The sequence below is a fragment of the Syngnathus typhle genome, linkage group LG4 (genome assembly GCF_033458585.1).
Source record: "Syngnathus typhle isolate RoL2023-S1 ecotype Sweden linkage group LG4, RoL_Styp_1.0, whole genome shotgun sequence".
Classification (NCBI taxonomy): Eukaryota; Metazoa; Chordata; class Actinopteri; order Syngnathiformes; family Syngnathidae; genus Syngnathus; species Syngnathus typhle.
The window spans coordinates 10,741,283-10,760,979 of record NC_083741.1 but is presented as its reverse complement, the minus strand read 5'-3'; the positions used below and the strand labels follow the sequence as shown (position 1 = coordinate 10,760,979).

Genomic DNA, 19,697 nt, shown 5'->3' with positions numbered 1-19,697 from the left:
AACAGGGTTACTGCGAGGGGCGGGGGAGGGGCAGGGGGGTAGGGAGGCAAGCACCTGGAGGAGGGGAGGAGAGGAGGGAGGAGAAAAGGAGAGGAGGAGAGGGTCAGTCAGGGACCTTTCACAGAGGAAATGGAGGGGGGGGGAGTCAAATGGGTGGGGTGAGGCGAGCGAGGGGATGATGGATCAATCGGACTGAAGCGTGGGAAGTTACATGACCAGAAAGCGACAGCAGATGAAAGCAAAATAAACCAGCAGAAGCAAAGAAGCAAAACAATAAACCCGACATTCCAATTGTGGGTTTTGTATTAATCAGCCATAAAAAAAGTAAATGGATTCATAAATTACAGCCAACAGAGGGTGAGAATGAAGTTAAAGAAGAATGAAGAGAGAAAGAGGAAACAGAAACCGTGGTTAAAATCATAGTACATCTGCAGCTAGCTATATAATCCAGTGCCCCAAGAAAACCTGATATGGATTTGGAAGGACAGTGTGTTGGTTACATTTCTGGCACATTAAAACAATTCAGTATTGAACAGCATGAGACGTCTGCAGGCCGCAATACTCACGCTGTCTACATCCTCCAGCATCTTGCTCGTCTCTGGGACGTCAGGGGCGTTGGGCACGTTGACTATCATTGGCGTTCGAGTCCTTCCAAGAGTGCCAATGCAGGCTGTTTTAACGACATGGGGGTGTGTGGGAGGCCCTGAATCAGGTGAACATACCAAGCGGAAATTTCATGAGCACCATGTTGTTCAGTAACTTGGTGTCAAACATTCAGCGGCGGTGCTACGTGGCAACCAGAAATCCGGGGGAAAATGTGCATACTTGTGATTTTGCAGCCATTTTCACATCGATGCATTATCCCTAGATTCCTTAATACACTCACGCAATTTATAACTACCCGTTTAAAGAATACGTCTTCAATTGAACTAAAAACAAACAGGCACAAACCTAATTAAAAAGCACAATTTAGAATTGTGATGAGTCTGGAGATATTTGTCATCGTGCTTTTTAGATATGACAAACTGCAGCATGCAGCAAAACTATGCCAGCCATCAGTGATGATCACTGACTTGTTGTTAGCTAGAAAATCCAAATCAGTGAATGAGGTAGAAGAAGACCAACATTCTGGGATTCTGGGTTTGAATCTCATTCTGGCCTACTAGCGTGGAGCTTACATGACACAAGACACTATGGAATGCCAGAAGGTTCTGCTCACCAGTCTGAGCGAGCAGGGGAGTGCTGGGCAGCGCCGGGGACTCGAAGCTAGGGTGACCCGAAGCTGGGATGGCAGGCACGGCAAAGCTCTTCAGAGGGTGAGCGTGGGCGTGCGGGTGGGCCGAGCGCAGGGGCGGCAGGTTGCCGGTGTAGCAGCACTCTTCCTCCGTGGTGCTGGAGCCGTGGTAGCTGCCCTCGGGCTCTGCCAGTATCTCTGAGGGGCAGGAGGCCTGCGAGGATGAGGCAGCTGGAGGAAGAGGCTCCGAACAAGGTGTATTCCTCACCGGCTCTGGAGGACAGAAGAGGAGGGGGAGGAGACCGATGAGGAAGCGATTTTTCTTAAGCTTAAGCTGCATGAGTCGCACAAAGATATAGCGATATCCACCTCCTTGGAAATTTAGTAGTCGATTCATAGCTCAAAAGCCTTGTGAATTTTGCCGTTCATCTTAAGCACGTTGTGCAAAATGTGACATGTGCATCAAAATGCCAAATGAAGCTTACCTGTGGGTTATATTGCATTTTAGGTTCATCCTGAAATTTGGCCTGGGAGTCAAACATGTTCCTAACACTTTTTGAGTCGTGCAGTAATCACCACAAACAAGATACCAGACAATAATAATTTTGCGCTTAAACCAGAAGAGCACTTTCTAGCCACCCAGTCTTGGACAATGCCTTTTACAAATCACATAATTTCATAGGATGCGGCCTTGCAATTAGTAAATGAGATGTTACTTAATAAGCAAATTAGCATTTCAAGATGGCAGTTTCCGCTAAAAGAAGCAGCCCTGCACAGAACGACTGATGACACGAATTACACGTAGTCTGCATATTCAATTATTATTTTTAAAACTTTTATAAAAGAATACGAAACCTAAGAAACAGCGACAACAAAAACGCACATCTGGCTGCTCAAATTTGGCCATATGTTGTTCCTCACTACTGTCACTTCCCTTGGTCCAAATCCTCTCCACTCTAAAAACCGCCGTGTCGTGCAACAACAGCTGCTGCTACAACACTAAGCACATTTAATTGCAACTTTGATGGCAGACTTCACTGAATAACATCTGAGGTAGAAGACAGTAAAACGGGTGAGGCAGAGAACAATGGAACATATAAAGGTGGAAACATGCTTTTTGGAATAGAATGACTCGAGTCAACATGAGCGTCCTTTTTTTGTCATTCCTCCGGCGACCAGTACGGGGCAGTATCTCACCTGTGTCTAAATGGGAGACAGGGCTGCAGGGATGCACACGAGGGTGCCCGCTGCCCTGATGGTAGAGGTAGCTGCGCGTGGGCGACGCCAGGCTGCCCATGTGATAATGGTGCTGATGGTTATCGAGGGAATGGATGGGATGAGCGCTAATTACAGCTGTGGATTCAAATGGACATGGAGGTTTATCATGAGAAAAGGCTGAAGATGAAGGATGTAGATGCACTTCCGCTCACATACACATTCACACGCTTTCATACTTTGTCAAGAACAAAATCATCTGCAATAAATTAATCCGGGTACAAGATGTCTGAAATCCGTGGTGCTCCCATTTTTGCATTTTTCAAAGCAACAGCTTACTAAGTGTAAACAATGACACGCTCACTTATCAAACACATTCAGACACACCTCTGGTCACACACACTTACGCTGAGGTGGCTGTGCATCAAAAGGCATCATCATTTTAGGCCTCATCCCCCGCCGGCCTGCAAGGGTCGACATGCTGTCCTCTGATTCATGGCCTAAAAAGTATGGTGGAAACCAGCCAATCAGAAAGAGCTGCTACTCTGCCCTTTTTGGAGATTAATCCATTTTGAACCATGGTTCATTTCAGATGCTTTAAAAAGTCCTACATTTTGACCCAATTGTAAAAAGATATCGTAAAATTTGGTAAACACTTTTGATGCAAGAAGGTGGAGCAGTCATTCTGTGAACATGGCGTGTATGAAAAGCATGCATATGACTGGCAAGACAAGAAAATGATCAAACTAATTTAAATTGGAACACTGAGTGCAGACCTCCAGAAAGTTACTGAGAAACTGTGTAAAGAGGGCGCTAACTGAACAGAAGTTGGATCTAGACAGACAAACAACAATGGGGGAGGAGGGGCTGCTGCATTTGGCAACATTAATGAGATATATTTATGGAAGTGCGGAGCTGCCAATATAAACTAAAAATATGTTGACTGGCAAATCCGTTCGAACGTACTCGCAAATACATCCAAACTGGCTCGCAAATACGTTCAAATTTATTTGGAGTCAAATGCTAAAAACTTAGCATTTTTTCCACAATGCCACGAGGTATGCGCAAGTAAAAAAAAAAAACTTTTAACCATTTGGCTTACATCATACTAATATGTTTGAAAAGTATTCTTAATCTTGTGGTTTTATTGTGGCTACAGTGCACGATTTTCATTCTGCCTTTTTTCCCCCATAATGCCGCGAGGTATATTTATCCGAAAGTAAAGAGCCTGTTGCATTATGGGGGGTAAAATGCCAAATGTAAATGATGCAGTGCAGCAATAATAAAATCATAAAATTACAAATAAACAATTTGACTTTAATTTCTCAACGTGATCGTATAATGTAGGCCAAATAATTAAAAACAAAATATTTCTTTTCTCATAGATGTACAAGTCAATATCGTATGGGAAGAATTATGGGGGGAAAAAGCTACATTGCAATGCTAAACAATAGTGGAGCACAATTCCAAGCTAAAACCTAGCAACGACTGTCTGACTCAAAAGCCTGAGTCACATCATATGACCATAACATTCATTGAACGAGTTATTCTTCCCACAGACTGACCACGGTAGGAATTTCGCCTCTGCTGCAGATGTGGGTTGCTGTCCATGCCGCTGTCTGCTGGAGTTATGTCTTGGGAGGTGCGCGGGATGGGTGTTTCGGTCATGACCGGGTTTGGCTCCGGTGACTTGTCCATTGGTTTGAGCTCCAGCCGCTCATGGTGGATCCAAAGATCAGGCGGTTTCAAATCTTTGGAGGTGCCCTTGTATTTGTGCGAGCCATTGGACGACTTGGAGGCCGCCCGCTTCCTGTGTGACGTAAAGGCGAGGTTAATGGAGGAACCGACCTCACGTTGAAGGAGGCCATCTGACCATAAAACCGTCTGTGGTTCGTGTAATCGGATCTCCTGGATGTTACAACAGCAGAGAACAGTCTGCGTGTGCTGATATGATCATAAACAAGCACAACATTCGACATCTATTTTTTTTACAATGATTGCTTGAAATTTATGACAGACTGGAAATCTTGATGGAAGAAGCAGACCTTCTGTAAATCCAATTCTTGTTGCCTCATGGGGACTACAATTGGTAAGAGCCAGACAGCCGAGAGAAGTAGTGAACTCATAATTCAAAGATTTAAGTGTTTATAGACCCAAAAAAAAAGAAAGAAAAATGTGTGATGGTTTTTGCTTACTTTTTCTGGTGTGACGTGGTGCGCCGTGTGCACAGGAAGGCCCCCACAACTACCAGGATGATGATGAACGCTCCCACTGAGATGATGATGACGATGACCAGGATGTGATTTTCATTGCTTCCCATACCGGATTTGCCTTGAAAAAGACCACTTATCACTTAGCATGGTAAATGTGAATGCAGAACCATCAAATAAGCAAACAAGCTGTTCTGCTGCACGAAAGTCAACAGAAGTGAACACAGTAAATCCTTTTGAATCCAGGATAAAGACTTTGCCACCTCCCCGCTCCAAACTAATTTTAAGGTCTTTGAAGCATTAAAGTAGCTTTCACTGTCAGTAATTGTAGAAAACTAGTACCTTCAAATCTTTGCTTGTACATTCTTTTAATAATTCTTAGTAAGCGACTTTAGTTCTCTTTTCTTGGCCTTTGAATGTCTTTAGCTGTTTTTAAATGCTTTTAGGGTGTTGTGGTTTTGGTTTAGTATAGCACATTGAGTTGTCTTGTGTATGAAATGTGGGAAATAAATAAAACTGCCTTGCTTTGCCCATACACGACAATGGATGGGTATTTGACTAAATGTTCTGGATGGAAATTAATCGGTTATGGTAATCAAATGTTATTTTTTAAAAGTATTTGTGGTGAACTCTTGTTGAAATAATATTGCTCATAGGGGTTTGTCATAGCATGCAAGCTAAGATGGCAAAAGAAATTAGAGTGACCCTAGAAAATGGTACAATTGGTGGCTTTGAAGTGGTATGACCGTCTCGAAGCAATATTTTCTTTTCTTTTTTACAGACCCCCAAATCAATCAACAGTCAGTTCTGCGTAATTAAACCAATTCTGAGTAATCAACAATACTGGCCATCCCTAAATATGTCTATTACAAAAGTATAATCAATTTGAGATTATAAGCATGTACTGTACTTATTTTGATTTGAAGCTTAAAAATGTTGAAAAATCTTACCAACTGCTGATCCAGGATCAAGGGGAAGTTGGTTGCCTGGAGGCCCAGGCTTCGATGGAAGATTTGAGGCTGTCAGTGGACACAAAGAGTGGCTTCATGAGGGAAAAGATGCTTTAAAGAAAATCTTTAAATTGATGAATGGATTCTGGTTTTGGCATATCCTACTGGCTCGTGTAGGTCAATGGGCTAGACTCCAATCTAAAACTTGCTATAAGCCAAAGCTGGAAAGTTGGAAATCTTAGCAAGAGGAGCAGACTCACAAGTGTGCACACAAAAATGAAGTGTGAGAGGTGTTTACCTTGGTCATTAGCCATTTTGTCAGAGGACTCAGCTTAAGAAGCACAGAAAAGAAGAAGAAGAAAAAATCATACAAATAAACCACAGGTTAGCAGGGTGGCAAGTGAAAAGAAAACAGAACAAGAGATCAAGTCTGTGAGAAGGCAGTTGCAGAACAATTTGAAACTGATTTAAGTGAAAAAGAAAATACACTACTACTAAAGAAAGCTGACAAATACCGCAACTAAAGAACTAAAATGTGAGATGTGCACCTTATATGTCATTACTCCGGTGAAGAGTAACCAATAGAAGGACAAAAATCAACAGAAATTATTATTCTCAAATTGGGGGGAATAGAAATTAAATAAGCCCTCCAAAATGGATGTAGATCCAAAATTAAACTCACTGGTTGGTCGCAAGATATATTATATTGAGATCCATCTGGATTTTAATGGTCACTGTGAGAGTGGTATAAATTTAACAATATGTTTATTATTGTATATTTTGGAGAACATTCAAGTTTGATTAGGCAGGAATCCCAATTGTACTTACAGGGGAGTATTTATTCAGCTGCATATAATGAAAGGCATAATCAATGTTACCAACCGTTATATTACAAATTATATAATGTGAAAATGGAGTTACGGGACGATATAAAAAGAGCAAAATTGCAAGAACCGAGACGGACTTGGCAGTTAAGGACATCATCCACGACGTAAGAGCTTAAAAAGTGCAAAGTCGGAATGTAACACGTGGCGTTAAAACTCAACACTTTTTTTTGGAGTCCCACAACCACAAGGAGTGAGCCTGGACCTCTAGGAACGGACTACATGGGGGAACATAGTATTTACTCAAACGTGACCCAAATGAAGTGGCCAATGAGTGTGATTATGCAAGAATATAGCAATTTGTGACCTCCATTTAAGTACAAAATAACACTCCTCAACAATTTATTCGGCAGCCTCATGCTTCTAATTGCATCTCATATTTAGTTACCATGTTATTTTAGAGAAACTCACTCTTTGGGGTCCTAAAGTGTACAGGCTCAGACGTGGGGCCCATGCCTTTTGAGTTTCGAGCCTCAATCTTGAAATAGTATGTGGTGTCTAGAGTAAGGTCCTGGATCTGGTGAGTCAGGCGGTTGCCCAACACGGGTTCAACGACCCAGTCGTGGTCCTCCGCATTGACATCTGTGCTGTAGTAGATGATGTAACCTATAAAAGGGGGTGCAGAGAGGTAGATTATGTGCTTTGATGGCTTTAATGCCAGTTCTGGTTTTCACGTGGAAAAGTGGACTAATTCGGGCCAGATGTGTGGGGGAAAACTGAAAGAGACCACCACGTGACAATTTTGAGACTTACCTGTGATTTTCCCATTGGCCTCAGAGGGAGGCTGCCAGTTGATGATGATGGTGCGAGGCTTGTTCTCTTTGCTCACCACTGTCACATCTTTGGGGGACGAGCTAGGAACTAAAGGTGGGGATTGACAAGAGGGTATTCACCACAGCAAAAAAAAATTCATTCATGCTACATTGTTGGCAAATATAACTATTCATCCTGTCTAACTAATCTTAAAGTATTGCTTTGCTATCGTCTGTTTGAACCCTGCAGACCTGTTCCAAATATAGCTCACCATCATGCATTACAATTTTTTACAACAAAACAGTTGTAGAAGTTTTAAAATGTAATCAATGGAAGATCTTTCAAAGTGTTGCATATTGGTATTTATCAGTTTTCTAACTATTGTGCGAAATCATTAACATGATGAATTTTGTCACATAACGGATTAGCAGATTTCTTTATCATCAGGCCAAATAATAACATGACCAAATGTATTATTTCAGAAGTGTTTATCAAACTGTTAGCCCTCCCCACTAATCAGTAGGCAAGAAGTAACTCTCTGCTTCATTATTGACAGATTTTTGCGACTCGCCGCAGGGCTCTGTCTGTATTTTCCCAAGCGAACAGTGGGGGATGTAAAGAAAAAAAAAAATCAGTTTATCATTGTATCATCTTAAACTCGCATGTGGCTGTGATCTAATTAATGATTAGCTGCTACAATCAGTGAGAGGTTTATGCATTTTGTCACATTTCGATGCGTGTTTGTGGCGCTCCTACTGGTTTCAAGGGTGGTTCCCTGGGCTGTCATGCTCCATGTGCTCGTGCGTCGACCTTTGGTCACCATAACGGAGAACTCGTACAAGGTGTTGGGCTTCAGTCCTGACACCATGTGGCTTAGGCTGGTGGTGTTGGCAACCTGTGAACAGGAGAACAAGACATCATTCTTGGACCTCAATGTAAAATGCTACTAATTAAATAATACAAATAATTATTTATAATGTTATACATACAAAATGGTTCAGTGTCTGCCAATGTTATTTTATGTTATTACTTCTTTCAAAACTAAAGGCTTTCAGTCGCATTTGCTAGTTTCAGCAATAGTAATAGCAACATGAATGTTCCATTTTAGAAGAAATCCAAGGTAGGGTCATATACTACATAGTCGAAATTTTCAATTGTGAGAACATGGATCCTCAAAAAGACACATCATTGCTGCTTAAGTTAATATTGGAGTTTCTGATGTTATTGTCCACAAGATATAAATCAGTGTTGTGTTGTTTTTTCCCCTTGTCTCTAGTCGGGGCTCTGCCAATGACCTGAACTTGAAGAAAATGCTTCATCCTGCTTCACCGAACCTAGAAGTTGGCTGCCGCCCCCTGCATGTACTCTAAGTGTCAAACAAAGACAACTAAAGTCCCTGAGGAAGAACTGTGTGGACTTTCAGGAGATTCCAAACTCAAGAAACACTCATGTGACTATGCAAGTGTGTGCTTTAACATGAAGAGCACCTAATGACTGTGGTTCCTTTCATGGCCACAGTTTTACCGTATAACTGGTTTGAAACATTTAGCACACATCTATTACAAAGAGACAGCTGCTCCAGTTTGACCATTATTGAATTTAAAGGTCATGTCTTTATTTTTTTGTTTTACTATCAAATTTAGTTCATATTACAAGAGATGTCTACTCACAGTTTTTCAAGAGTATAATCTAGAATGGCATTTTTAAGATTAATGTTCTGTTCTCAAGTGGGGCAGTACAACAGCAGATGGTGAAAAGGGGAAAGGCAGAAGGCAGAGAATCTATAAGCAGCATGAGAGTTCCTCACACAAAGTATTAGACCGATATAAAAAAGACCTGGTTAATAGACGTGTAAATATATTGGATTTAGTTAATTGAATTGAAACATAATGAGCCTGTAGAGCTCTTTAATTACTCTTGCAGTGTGCAAATCACTCAAATTCAGCAATTCATACCAGTGGGCTGTGCTGTACTATAAAATGGAGCGGTTGAGGCTAACAATTTGTAGCTAGCTTAATATGCACAATGTTTTCAGAGGAAAAAGAAAACAGAAGTTGTCAGTAACAGTGGCAACGTAAGATGGCTGAGAGAAGCCCATTGAAAGTCCATTCATATACAGTTTAAGGAAGCAAATAAGGACGGGTTACTCCGCCAACCTTCCACACCAGGCATGGGAAAGCGCAATGTGCCAGGAAACTGTGAATGCAAGGCCAATTGTACCACGGTGTGCTGTGTATATTACTACAAGTAGACATTTGGCAAATGCAGAAATCAGATGGTGTGGCTATGGCAAATATTTTCAAACCTTTTGCATAATTCTTGCTCAAATCTGGTCCAAAATTTCATATGGTAGTGAATAAAGACATTTCAATACTGTACGCATTTTTTTGTTTCCTAACCCATTTTTACAATAATGTGAACAGTTGACTAACTATTATCCTTGACTTCAGAAGTTACGTATGTAGCCTTAAACATACCGTATTTTGCGCACTATAAGGCGCACGAAAAGGCGCACGAAAAGGCGCACCGGACAGAAAAGCCAAATGGCTGGATTTTCTCATGTTAAAACACGTTTAACAATATTCCTTGATAGTATATATTGTGTGGTACTCCACAAGAGTCTTACCTTCATTTTGGTGTTGGCAGGGATGTTGGTCTTCCAGCGCACTGTGTAGTAGCGGTTATCTGTGATCTTTTGGTTCTTCGGCAGCGAGTTGTCCGCCCAGGTGACTTTAATGGTGTCATGGCTCAAAACGGAGGCCTGAACACCCACAGGCGGCATCATGGGGGTGGGATCTGGAACTGGGGTGTATGGAGCATGGAAGAGTTCGTACAGGTCAACATCAGGGTCTATGGGGTCTGCCCAACAGGCAGTAAACCCGCAGCCAAGCGTACAAATTAAAATGAGCAAATTAAAACACAAAGAAATGCATGACATGGTCATGACACAATCAGGCAGGAGTCCAGATGGGATGCAAAGTAAAAAAAGAGCCAGAAAAATAAGGTTATTGAGTTACAAAGAAGAATGGCGGGTGAAAGGTGAAACCAAACAAAAGCACAACAAACATGGGATTGGGAAGGGTGAAGAGAGAGAGAAAAGATTCTATTAGAAAAATATACACTAACCTCTAAAATCAGACAAATCTACAGATTTTTAAAAGTTGCTGTGTGATATCACTACTAGTGCTACTGTGAGAAAAAGGAAGAGATGCTTGATTATAGACTACAGAGAGTTGTTTTTCATACTTCCATTCGATTGTTTTGGGGGGAACATGGTCGGAAATGTTGAATATAAAGCAAAAATGCCCACAAATATGTATGTAAATTATGTTTGACTTAAGGGTGCGCCCCTCCCTTGCAAATTTGCTTGACTTCTTCATGGTCTTCACTTCATGAAGTGATAAAAGAGTAAGCTTTGGTCAGTCATCCGCGATAACTCTCTTCAACCACTTGTTGGTCCTCACCCTGCATGACTCCATTCATTCTCTGTTCCAAGCACTTTGATGAAAACCAAAGCATTCCTGCGGTTAGGGAGAGTATTGTGGTTTTTGAGTGAAATGCAGAAGCTGTTTTGTCTCTCTTTTTTACCAAACTCAAAAGTGGGTCCCTGTTATTTGTAAAGGGGTTAATAAATTCATTTTCTTCAAACTTTGCTCGCTCCTCACTCAAGTTAAGCCCGCCCCACACTTTTGCAACCCAAGTTCACCAAGTTTTTTTTTTTAAGAGTTTTATGTTTCCTAAGTATAAATCCTATGTAGGTCAGCTTGTCTTTTTAATCCTGACTTGAACAAACTGGCAGGAAAAAAACGCGCCCCCGAGGAGGCAGCAACAGACGACGGTGGAAGGATTTTTGGTTCTGCTTTGAGAAGAAACGTTTGGATCTGACGAAGGGTTGCCAAAGTCACCACAGGGGGTCCGGGTGTGTACAGCACTGTGTGTGTCTACGAGGATGTGAGGCGGAGCAATGCATCTCATAGAGAAGCTTGTGCATGTGTGCACTTAGACTGCCACCCGCCCTCAAAGCACGCTGACGTGATTCATGTCATTCAGCATCCCGCCCTCACTATTGCAACAGAGCTGTGGAGGAGACAAAGTGGCGCCATCAAGGCTGAGCGGGGAGCTGCGAGTCTAGATTTGAACGTGTGAAGGGTCCAGACCCCCTCTTTTGGGACGCCCCAGGGATCCCATGCAATTTATCGTCATACACTGACGCAGAGAGTGTATGAAGTGTGCTTTTATGGAACAACACTCGAAGTGCTTTACACTTGAAGATCATTTGTGGCGAACACTGGGTTGGGACTTGCGTTTTGGTCTGTAATTGAGATGTACGTATGTTATAATTAGCTTGTCTTTGGTCATGGCTGAGGGCAGCAGAGCTCTTAAACACAAAGGGACAGGAATCATGCCTAAATAACCGATAAACGAGGCAAGTGGAGCACTGTTGGCTGTGTTATATTTAATCAACACGCCTACCTCCACATAGTTTAGCGTCTTTGTGCTGAGCTATAGTTTATTTCTTTACTTTGCTTTCAAATGTCTTAAACCCAAAACGATTATTCTATCGAGTAATCGGCAAAAATTTTATTTTGCATCAAAGTGGATTTCAAAACCACCAACCAATTTAATGTTATTTATTATACATTGTTTAGTGAATAAAAACAACTAAATAACCATTGAATATATAACGCAAGAGGAATTATGTCGTTCTCTCCAAATTGATTCAGTTACTCGTGTTATTGTTTTTGAAGTAAAAGCAGACGTTTGCAAATGTCGAGTTTTGATTAAACTCAAAAGATATTCTGAATAATTACTGTTGAGAGGCTGACAGAAGATTTGGACAATTCTAAGGTTAAAATGGCTCCAAAGGATTTCTCAATTATTAAAGTAGTTGTCGATTAATTTTATAATCAATTACTAGTCAATTAATCAATTAAATTTGATGACTCTAAAATAAAGCTGCCTTGTCTTGCCTTGCCTTGCCTTTTTAAGCCAAACAGTTGATTGAAGAAAGGTCCTCCTTGGGGATTTGGTGCGCTGACTTATCCTGTCTCATTGTGATTTACGGTTACAGGATACTCACTATCTACAACATTCGGTGCACTTTTACACTCTAATGAGATCCAATTTAAGCTATTATTTCATAAGTAGACCCAGTGTTACTATAAAACAACAAAGCTGTGAAGATAAATGTGTCAACCAGTCTTGCAGGTCCTTTGGTGATAGTTTTGCACTTCCTACCTGACTGTGGCCTTGTGATGGCGCTCTCATATACAGGAATCCCTTCACCCACGTTGTTGAAGGCCTTGAGTGTGATCACATAGTGGGAGCTGGGGTCTGAACAAGAGAGATGCAAACATGGAGTGTGGCAATATAAATTGATGCAGCCATCTAATTAAGCTGAAACTCTAGAGATACTCAACTCATAAAGGCGATATTAGAGAAAGGATTTGAATAAAAACAAATCCTCTTGCTGCAACTGTAATGAACGCTTCAAATATGGCAATGTGCTACTATGAATATCTCAGAAACATGACAGACTAGCGATTGATACTAGCACTATCTAAAACAATTCAAACATTGGTCTTAAGATAAAAAATAATCAGAATTGATCACATTTTAAGTCTTCAAAGAGCAGCAAAAAAAAAAAGATATGGCATACTCGAGAAGAACATTCTAAATGGGAAGTCAACCCTCAAATTTTCTTTGCAACAATATGTTCTGTGTAGCCCAAATAATAAAAACACAGTGTTCTAATAAATGTTTTGTTTGTGGAATATGAATTAAACAGGCAAAATCCACCCATTTTTATCAATCTCATGGGACGGCCATTTTGTGACCGAAATTGATGTCACAGTTGCTCAGGACTAGGTCACAACCAATCACGGGTGCATGGGAAAAACGCTGAACCGTTTACTTGTTTTTGGGATGTGGGAGGAAACCGGAGTGCCCGAAGAAAACCCACGCGGGCACGGGGAGAACATGCAAACTCCACACAGGGAAGATCGGAGGTGGAATTGAACCGGCACCCTCCTAACTGTGAGGCAGACGTGCTAACCAGTGTGCCACCGAGCCGCCTGTTGGTTAACTCGTATTCCACAAATGCAATAGAATCTTTGGGGTGACTTCCCTTTAACAACTTTACAAGTACTAAAATGACCAAAAAGTCAGTTTCTGTCGCCGGATGGTGTGATGAGCAACTTGCGGAATAAGTTCAGTGCTCATTAATCCTCTAAATTGCCACTATGAATAAAACCAGTGGTGCAGTTTAATTATCTTTGTGTAACAAAATCCAACCAATTTGCATCTTTTTAAAAAGAGCAGCAGGTTTGGCTTCTTCCCAAGGCCTTTTTAGTGTCTGACTAGTACTGTCAGACACAAACACGCATCAGTGTAATTAACTGACAGGCGATGAGTCAACAAGTCAGTACGTCTTTGAAAAACACAACACATACCTTACCTCCAAAATGCCTTTTTCTTACCGAGATTTTCAATGGTGTAGTAGCGCTGCTTGTAATCTACTTTGATGGTCTGAGCATGAGGGCTGCCAATGCCGTAGCCAATGCTGTAGCCACGTACAACAATGTCCTGGTTCTCTGGCGGCGTCCAGCTCACTACGATGCTGCTGACCAGTGGACGGACGTGAAGCGAACTGGGCTGGTCTGGGACCCGTGATTCTGGTAAGGGAAATTCCAAATAGAATATTTACCAAAAGACAACGATATGGATAAACCGGTATTAAAGAAGCAAAAGCAGAGAAGATTACCATCCAAGTCACTCTCAAATGTCTCTGTAGTAGTCCAGTCGGTGGCTGGGCCCGTGCCGTTCACTGTTATGGCAGAGACTCGGAAGGAATACTCTGTCCCACGCTCGAGACCTGCACCAGGAGAAAAAAGTTAACTTCTACTGACTTGCTTTTAGTGAAAATATTCTTCAACAGATGCCCAAAACCACTCTGCATGATATGAAGATACATTTTTTTAAGCCTCCCCCACCATGGTACTATTCTCAAAAACATCAAGACATTGAAATTTGACATCTCCACATGGGTTTAGACTGTTTTGATAGATGCAAATATGCAGCACGTCTTAAAAGAAACAGCTTGATGGTACTGAGAAAAAACCCTAAAAGGATTAGGAAAAATCTAGATCCAGTTTCACTACTGGGTGCCGGGAATGGCATTCATGAGGAGACTGAACTGCTGCTATATTCATCTGGGGGAGAAAAGAAGACAAAAGAAACATAATTGTAAAATAGTCCAATTTGTTTTTACCATGCTCATCTTGTAGTTGATACCTATGCCATGTACTGACTGTTCTGGGTCACCCTTGGGGTAGCTTCTAAAGTCTGCCAAACCCAGTGCCTCCAAGGCTACATCTCCCTCTTAATGCATTTAAACCAACAAACAAGTCTCTGATTCTTGCCTCCGGAATGTTTGAGAAAAGATTTAACTTTTAAGTGCATATTCTCTTTGATGCAGCACACAGTGGGAGGTCATGCCACTTGAAAGTTGCTGAGCCAACATCTAATTTTAATCACTGATTGATTTGGGTGATAGCCGTGGGGGACGCAACAGGCATGTGCAAACCCAATGAGACAACTTACGATCATACGCATGCCCTAATAAATTAAATAGGCTCTGGGTCACTCAGTCCCCATTCGAAAGAAAAAGAACTTCCAAGCAACATTTTGGGCATACAAGTACACATATACAAAAATAAATAATTGAATGATAAGAGCTGACGGCAGGGGTAAAGTGCAGCCAACATAGAGCCTGCTATGTTTTTCTTTGCCCAAAAATAATCAAGAATTGAACCTCATTGCGACTGGTTAGTAAATAATTGTATGTATGTAATTGTATGTGTTTTATACAGTATATAAGTGCTTGACTTGATTGCATTTCAAGAAAATATCTTAATCTTAATAGTAAAACTGAAAAGAACCCCCCCCCCCACACACACACACAAAATCCATCACTAGAGAAAGGTCAAAGCATCTCAGATTGGATTGTGTTAAACTGCAGACATTTCAATGTACTATATAGCATATCCTAGATCTAAATATGTTAATACAACAGGGTGAGTTCATTACTAAAATGATCCTAGCAGTGCTAGTCAGTCAGTGTTTGTTACCATCAATGAGCTTGGACAGCTGGGTCCCTCCGGTGGTCTCCGCTGTCTCACTTCTCCGTGATCCTTTACGGTATCGGATCTTGTATCCGGTGATTTCTCCATTCTGGGAATTTGAGGGCGGCGGCTGCCACCGAAGCATGATGCTCTGTTGAGGGCAAATGAGAGTCAATGCGCGCATAAACTTCATGAAAAAAGCTCCATGTAGAGTGAAATACAACAGGTAGTGAATGTTTTTTTTTTTTTATTATGAAAGGTACGTACATACAGGATTCGGACCAAATAAAGCTTTCCATCCAAGCAGTGTGTTTGAAGGGGAAAAACATGCCACTGTCCCAGCTTTGTTGGAATGTCTCGCAGGCATCAAATTTAAAATATGTGAATATTTCCAAAAAACAATCAGGTTTACGAGTTTGAACAATAAATATAAACAATATGTTGCCTTTGTAGTGTATTCAATTGAATAGACCATGAAGAGAATTTTCAAATGACTGAATTCTGTTTTTAATTGACATATGACACAATGTCCCAACTTCATTAGAATTGTGATCTGTAATGGAACACCTGCGAGTGTGAGCATGTCATTGAACGCCTCGCAAGCACTGACGCTTGTGTGGTAGGTTCCAAAAAAAAAAACCTGCGACCAGCTAAGGTGCTGCCATATTGTGGAAAAGAGACACATGGTGAGCTCATTTGTATTATCTTGACAGTGGTATGAATGCCTCACAAAAAATACACACAGGCATGAGAGCTCAATGTGGGAAATTCGTTTGCCGGCCACACACGTCACGCTGGGATTCATGCAACCGGAATTTTGAATGTGTTTAAAGAGATAGGTTGGGGGTAGCTCAGCAGGAGCTCGGAGTTAATTAATGCTTCCCCCTACTGTCACACCGGTTTACAAAAGGCCCAATGCATGAACAAGTCACACTCACGTTCCGATACGGCCCCGTTGGGTAAAAGGCAAAAATCCAATTGTGTGACGTGTGTTTTTCATTTGACATAATCAGGCGCTACTCATGCATTTGTCTATTCTTCTTACTTGAAACAAAGTTGATGCGAGTCACATGAAAGAACGTGAAGAGAAAATGCGAGTGACCAGCAAATATGAAAGACGACAGCAATTTCTTCAATATTACAGTTAGCAAATGAGATGAGCCATAATCTAATGATACTTTTTGACTGCTTCGGATGAAAATTAAACTATCTGAATGCAAAAAAAAAGAATAGGAGGAAGAATTCAAAGCATTTGTGGGAAGCCTTATTTGTTTCACGGTAAAATTTTGTTTCTGCCTTGAGACCAAAACAAAACAAGTGTGTGTCAATTCTCATCGTTTCAAACGAATGACTCCTTTTAACATTTGCAGCAGCACCCGTTGTTTTCTAGCACTCAAATCTCAGCTGACGCTCCCTCAACATGGGTGGCCAGTTCCCTCTCAAGCTGCTTGTGTGTGATAGGATTATTGAACAGCTTCTTCCTCCGCATTGCTTTGACAGTTCTCTCTCACTCAGTCTGTGAGCAGCACTGACCAGCAAAGACTCCTCCAACATTTGTAGTCAGTTCACACAGTTTTTTTTTTTATCTTCGCCTCTCCTTCCAGGTTCTTGGTCTAACATGTTATGTTTCACTTATCATTAGTCAGAAACATCTTTACAAAACGTATGCATTGGTTGGTGGAAGCATACCATAAAAAGGCCTGCAGCCCTCTGATTGAAGATGGACCAAAATGGATAAAAAGTTTTCATAAGGAGCCTGTTGTGAAGCCTGCAGCCACTTCAGCTGCCTATCGAATCGGCAGAGTCACACAAGAGCTACAATGTGACTGTGATAAATCGGATTCAACAATTATAGTTAAAAAAAACTCTGTCACCCAAAGACTGGCTATAAGGCTTGGGAGGTGGAGAATCAATGGCAGAAAAGACAAAACACTATGCTGCTCAAACAAAAGTATGCAATCAGAGCAACTATTTATTGGAGGATATTTGGGGAAAATGTTTCTACGCTTTATGGTAAAACATCTGTTATGGTTAAACAGTAACATCACCAGATGTGGAATACATCTCAAATCAATATTGTGACCAACCATTGCAAATTTTGAGGGAATTTATTTTCCCGCTTTTTATAGCACACAATGTAGCCAAGTCTAAATTTAGACCCCCGTGGGGACAAGCGGAAAAGAAAATGGAAAATGAATTTTGGTCGAAATTTTCTTGCAACAAAAATCACTAAAACTGATGGCAAACATTTTGCGAACATTTGCGACTTTGAAACGAACTCTGTTGTCGACGTAACATTCACTGCCTACGAAAACTCTCACCATTTTTCGCGGCTCAGACTTTAGATATGAAATCACAACAAATTACAAGTAAAATAATACCAGTTAACAGTATTTCATTGCAGTACTTAATATGTAAGACTTGCACATCGATTTAGCAGTACGTCTTTAGCTGAAAGTATACTGATGGAGCATGATACAGAGGAAAAGTACTTGTGACAGCCCAGTCTGCTACTGATGAGACGATCAATAAGGGTTCACACACCCTCACACACACCACCGGTGCGTTTTTTGAGTGTTGGCAGAGAATATATTTTTTCACAAAACAAGGAGCTCACACTCAGAGAACCCCCGCCCGCCCCAAAACCTTTCATATTGTGGCTTACCTTTGAGTTTTGCACCTCAAGAGTAAAATTTTGAGGAGGCGCACTTGGCACTGGAAGGAAAAAAACATTCATCATAGCAGAAAAGTCACATTCACTCACAAAATCAATACAACTGGCTGCCTTTACAAAGATGATCATTCTTACTTTTGATTGACTGTGTCAATCAAGACATTTCACACTATATTTATTATTGTGGATTACAATGGTGCAGCACACCTATGCATTAAATTGAGAGCTGTCTCTAACAAGCTAGTTGTTTTATTACACAGGTTCCCAGGACAAATGTATTATTACTGACCGTCAGACAATGTGCGAACTATAATATCGTCAGTGGAGACACCTGGACCGTGCTTATTGTTGGCCACAACACGGAAACTGTACTGCGTGTTCTTCTTCAGACCAGTCATGGTGAATGACAGACCATCGACATCAACATCCTACAAGACAGACAGAAACATGTGAGTAGTCTCTTAAAAAAAGATCTGTGTTGCAAGGATGAGACATATATTTCTAATATCGATTCACATACACTGCACAAGCTTTGCAATTTTTTGGGGCATTTCCGTTTTTCTTTACTGTGCCCTCCTTTTTGTCATTATAACATTAAACTGTCAGGGCTGTAACATGAAGGTCTCACAAAAGTGAGAGTAATAAAGCATTATCTTACACATCTTATCTCAATTCAGACCATAAAACATTGCTTCCTCGCAAATTTCGCTTCACTAACTAGGCCAATCAGTGTGTCCTAAATTTCTTAAAGCTCATTTGCATTCAGTTCTTAGTTTGTCAAACCTAACAATGTTTTCATACAAGTCTAATAATAACTTCTTGACGTGATTATTATCTACAGCAACTTTATACCGAAAGAGGCATTCGAGAGTCATCATTCCTTTTACAGGTATAGTGTTTGAGGTCATCTCTTTGCGGCTTTCCCAGCTCATCTCGAGCACTCTCCTCCAGGGTACTGAGGCATCATTACTCAATGCATTGGATGACGTTTCATTCATTATCATATTAAAAGCTTTTTAATGCTTCACTGGCTTGCATGCGGCAGCTGCTGGGGTTGACTAAATTCTCTAACCCTCTGAATTGTACTCCTGTGAAACAGCCCTACCTGCAGAACAAAAAGATTTTTACTGTAACAGGTTTTGACAGTATGACAATAACGCTGGGCTTGAAAGTTATCATGAAAGTTAGTAATCCAATCAGTTCAATTAGCATAAACATTATAGTCATATCAGTAATAAGATGAATATAATATGTCTGGACATTTCCTATAATATGGATTCATTTGCATGTTTTGTTGTACTTTTTCATGGAATGTCCTTTTCTTGTCACATTTTAATGAATTTAATGGCTTCTAAATGATTCTTCAGGAACTCAATTCAATGCTTTAAGGGGGTCCTCAGCGTATGAACATGAGATTTTGAGGTGACTAACAGCGGAAATTTGTTTTGTTTGCTCAGCAGCATAAGAATAAGTCAACATGTGGGATGGAACATGACACACTCTGTTACCAACATCCATTTTCATTTGATTGTTTTATATTCATGGACAAGGAGTGTTTTTCATACATTTGTTTTCTTTATTATGACTTTAATACGACGGGAGTTTACGTTAGTCATAAATTACAGTGCGTTCTGACATATTCAGGTTATGAGCC

At 40.9% G+C, this 19,697-nt stretch overlaps 1 protein-coding gene across 7 annotated transcripts in view; it reads right to left on the bottom strand.

Annotated features, from left to right (window-relative positions):
- The window catches only part of neo1a (neogenin 1a), a 141,997-nt gene that overhangs the window by 1,811 nt on the left and 120,489 nt on the right, over window positions 1-19,697 (bottom strand). For 4 of the 7 annotated variants that reach the window (XM_061277124.1, XM_061277120.1, XM_061277122.1 and 1 more), the window contains 17 exons: window positions 18,333-18,471; window positions 18,035-18,084; window positions 15,376-15,520; window positions 14,010-14,120; window positions 13,726-13,920; window positions 12,485-12,580; window positions 9,873-10,105; window positions 8,003-8,141; window positions 7,247-7,354; window positions 6,905-7,099; window positions 5,610-5,678; window positions 4,645-4,780; window positions 4,015-4,259; window positions 2,857-2,949; window positions 2,432-2,587; window positions 1,220-1,507; window positions 567-703 (listed from right to left, as the gene is read on the bottom strand). In XM_061277124.1, the coding sequence (XP_061133108.1) occupies window positions 567-703; window positions 1,220-1,507; window positions 2,432-2,587; window positions 2,857-2,949; window positions 4,015-4,259; window positions 4,645-4,780; window positions 5,610-5,678; window positions 6,905-7,099; window positions 7,247-7,354; window positions 8,003-8,141; window positions 9,873-10,105; window positions 12,485-12,580; window positions 13,726-13,920; window positions 14,010-14,120; window positions 15,376-15,520; window positions 18,035-18,084; window positions 18,333-18,471 (2,535 nt within the window). Of the gene's footprint in view, window positions 1-11; window positions 193-566; window positions 704-1,219; window positions 1,508-2,431; window positions 2,588-2,856; window positions 2,950-4,014; window positions 4,260-4,644; window positions 4,781-5,609; window positions 5,679-6,904; window positions 7,100-7,246; window positions 7,355-8,002; window positions 8,142-9,872; window positions 10,106-12,484; window positions 12,581-13,725; window positions 13,921-14,009; window positions 14,121-15,375; window positions 15,521-18,034; window positions 18,085-18,332; window positions 18,472-19,697 lie in introns of those variants that run through there. The other 3 variants (XM_061277121.1, XM_061277125.1, XM_061277123.1) reach the window with 2 other exon arrangements.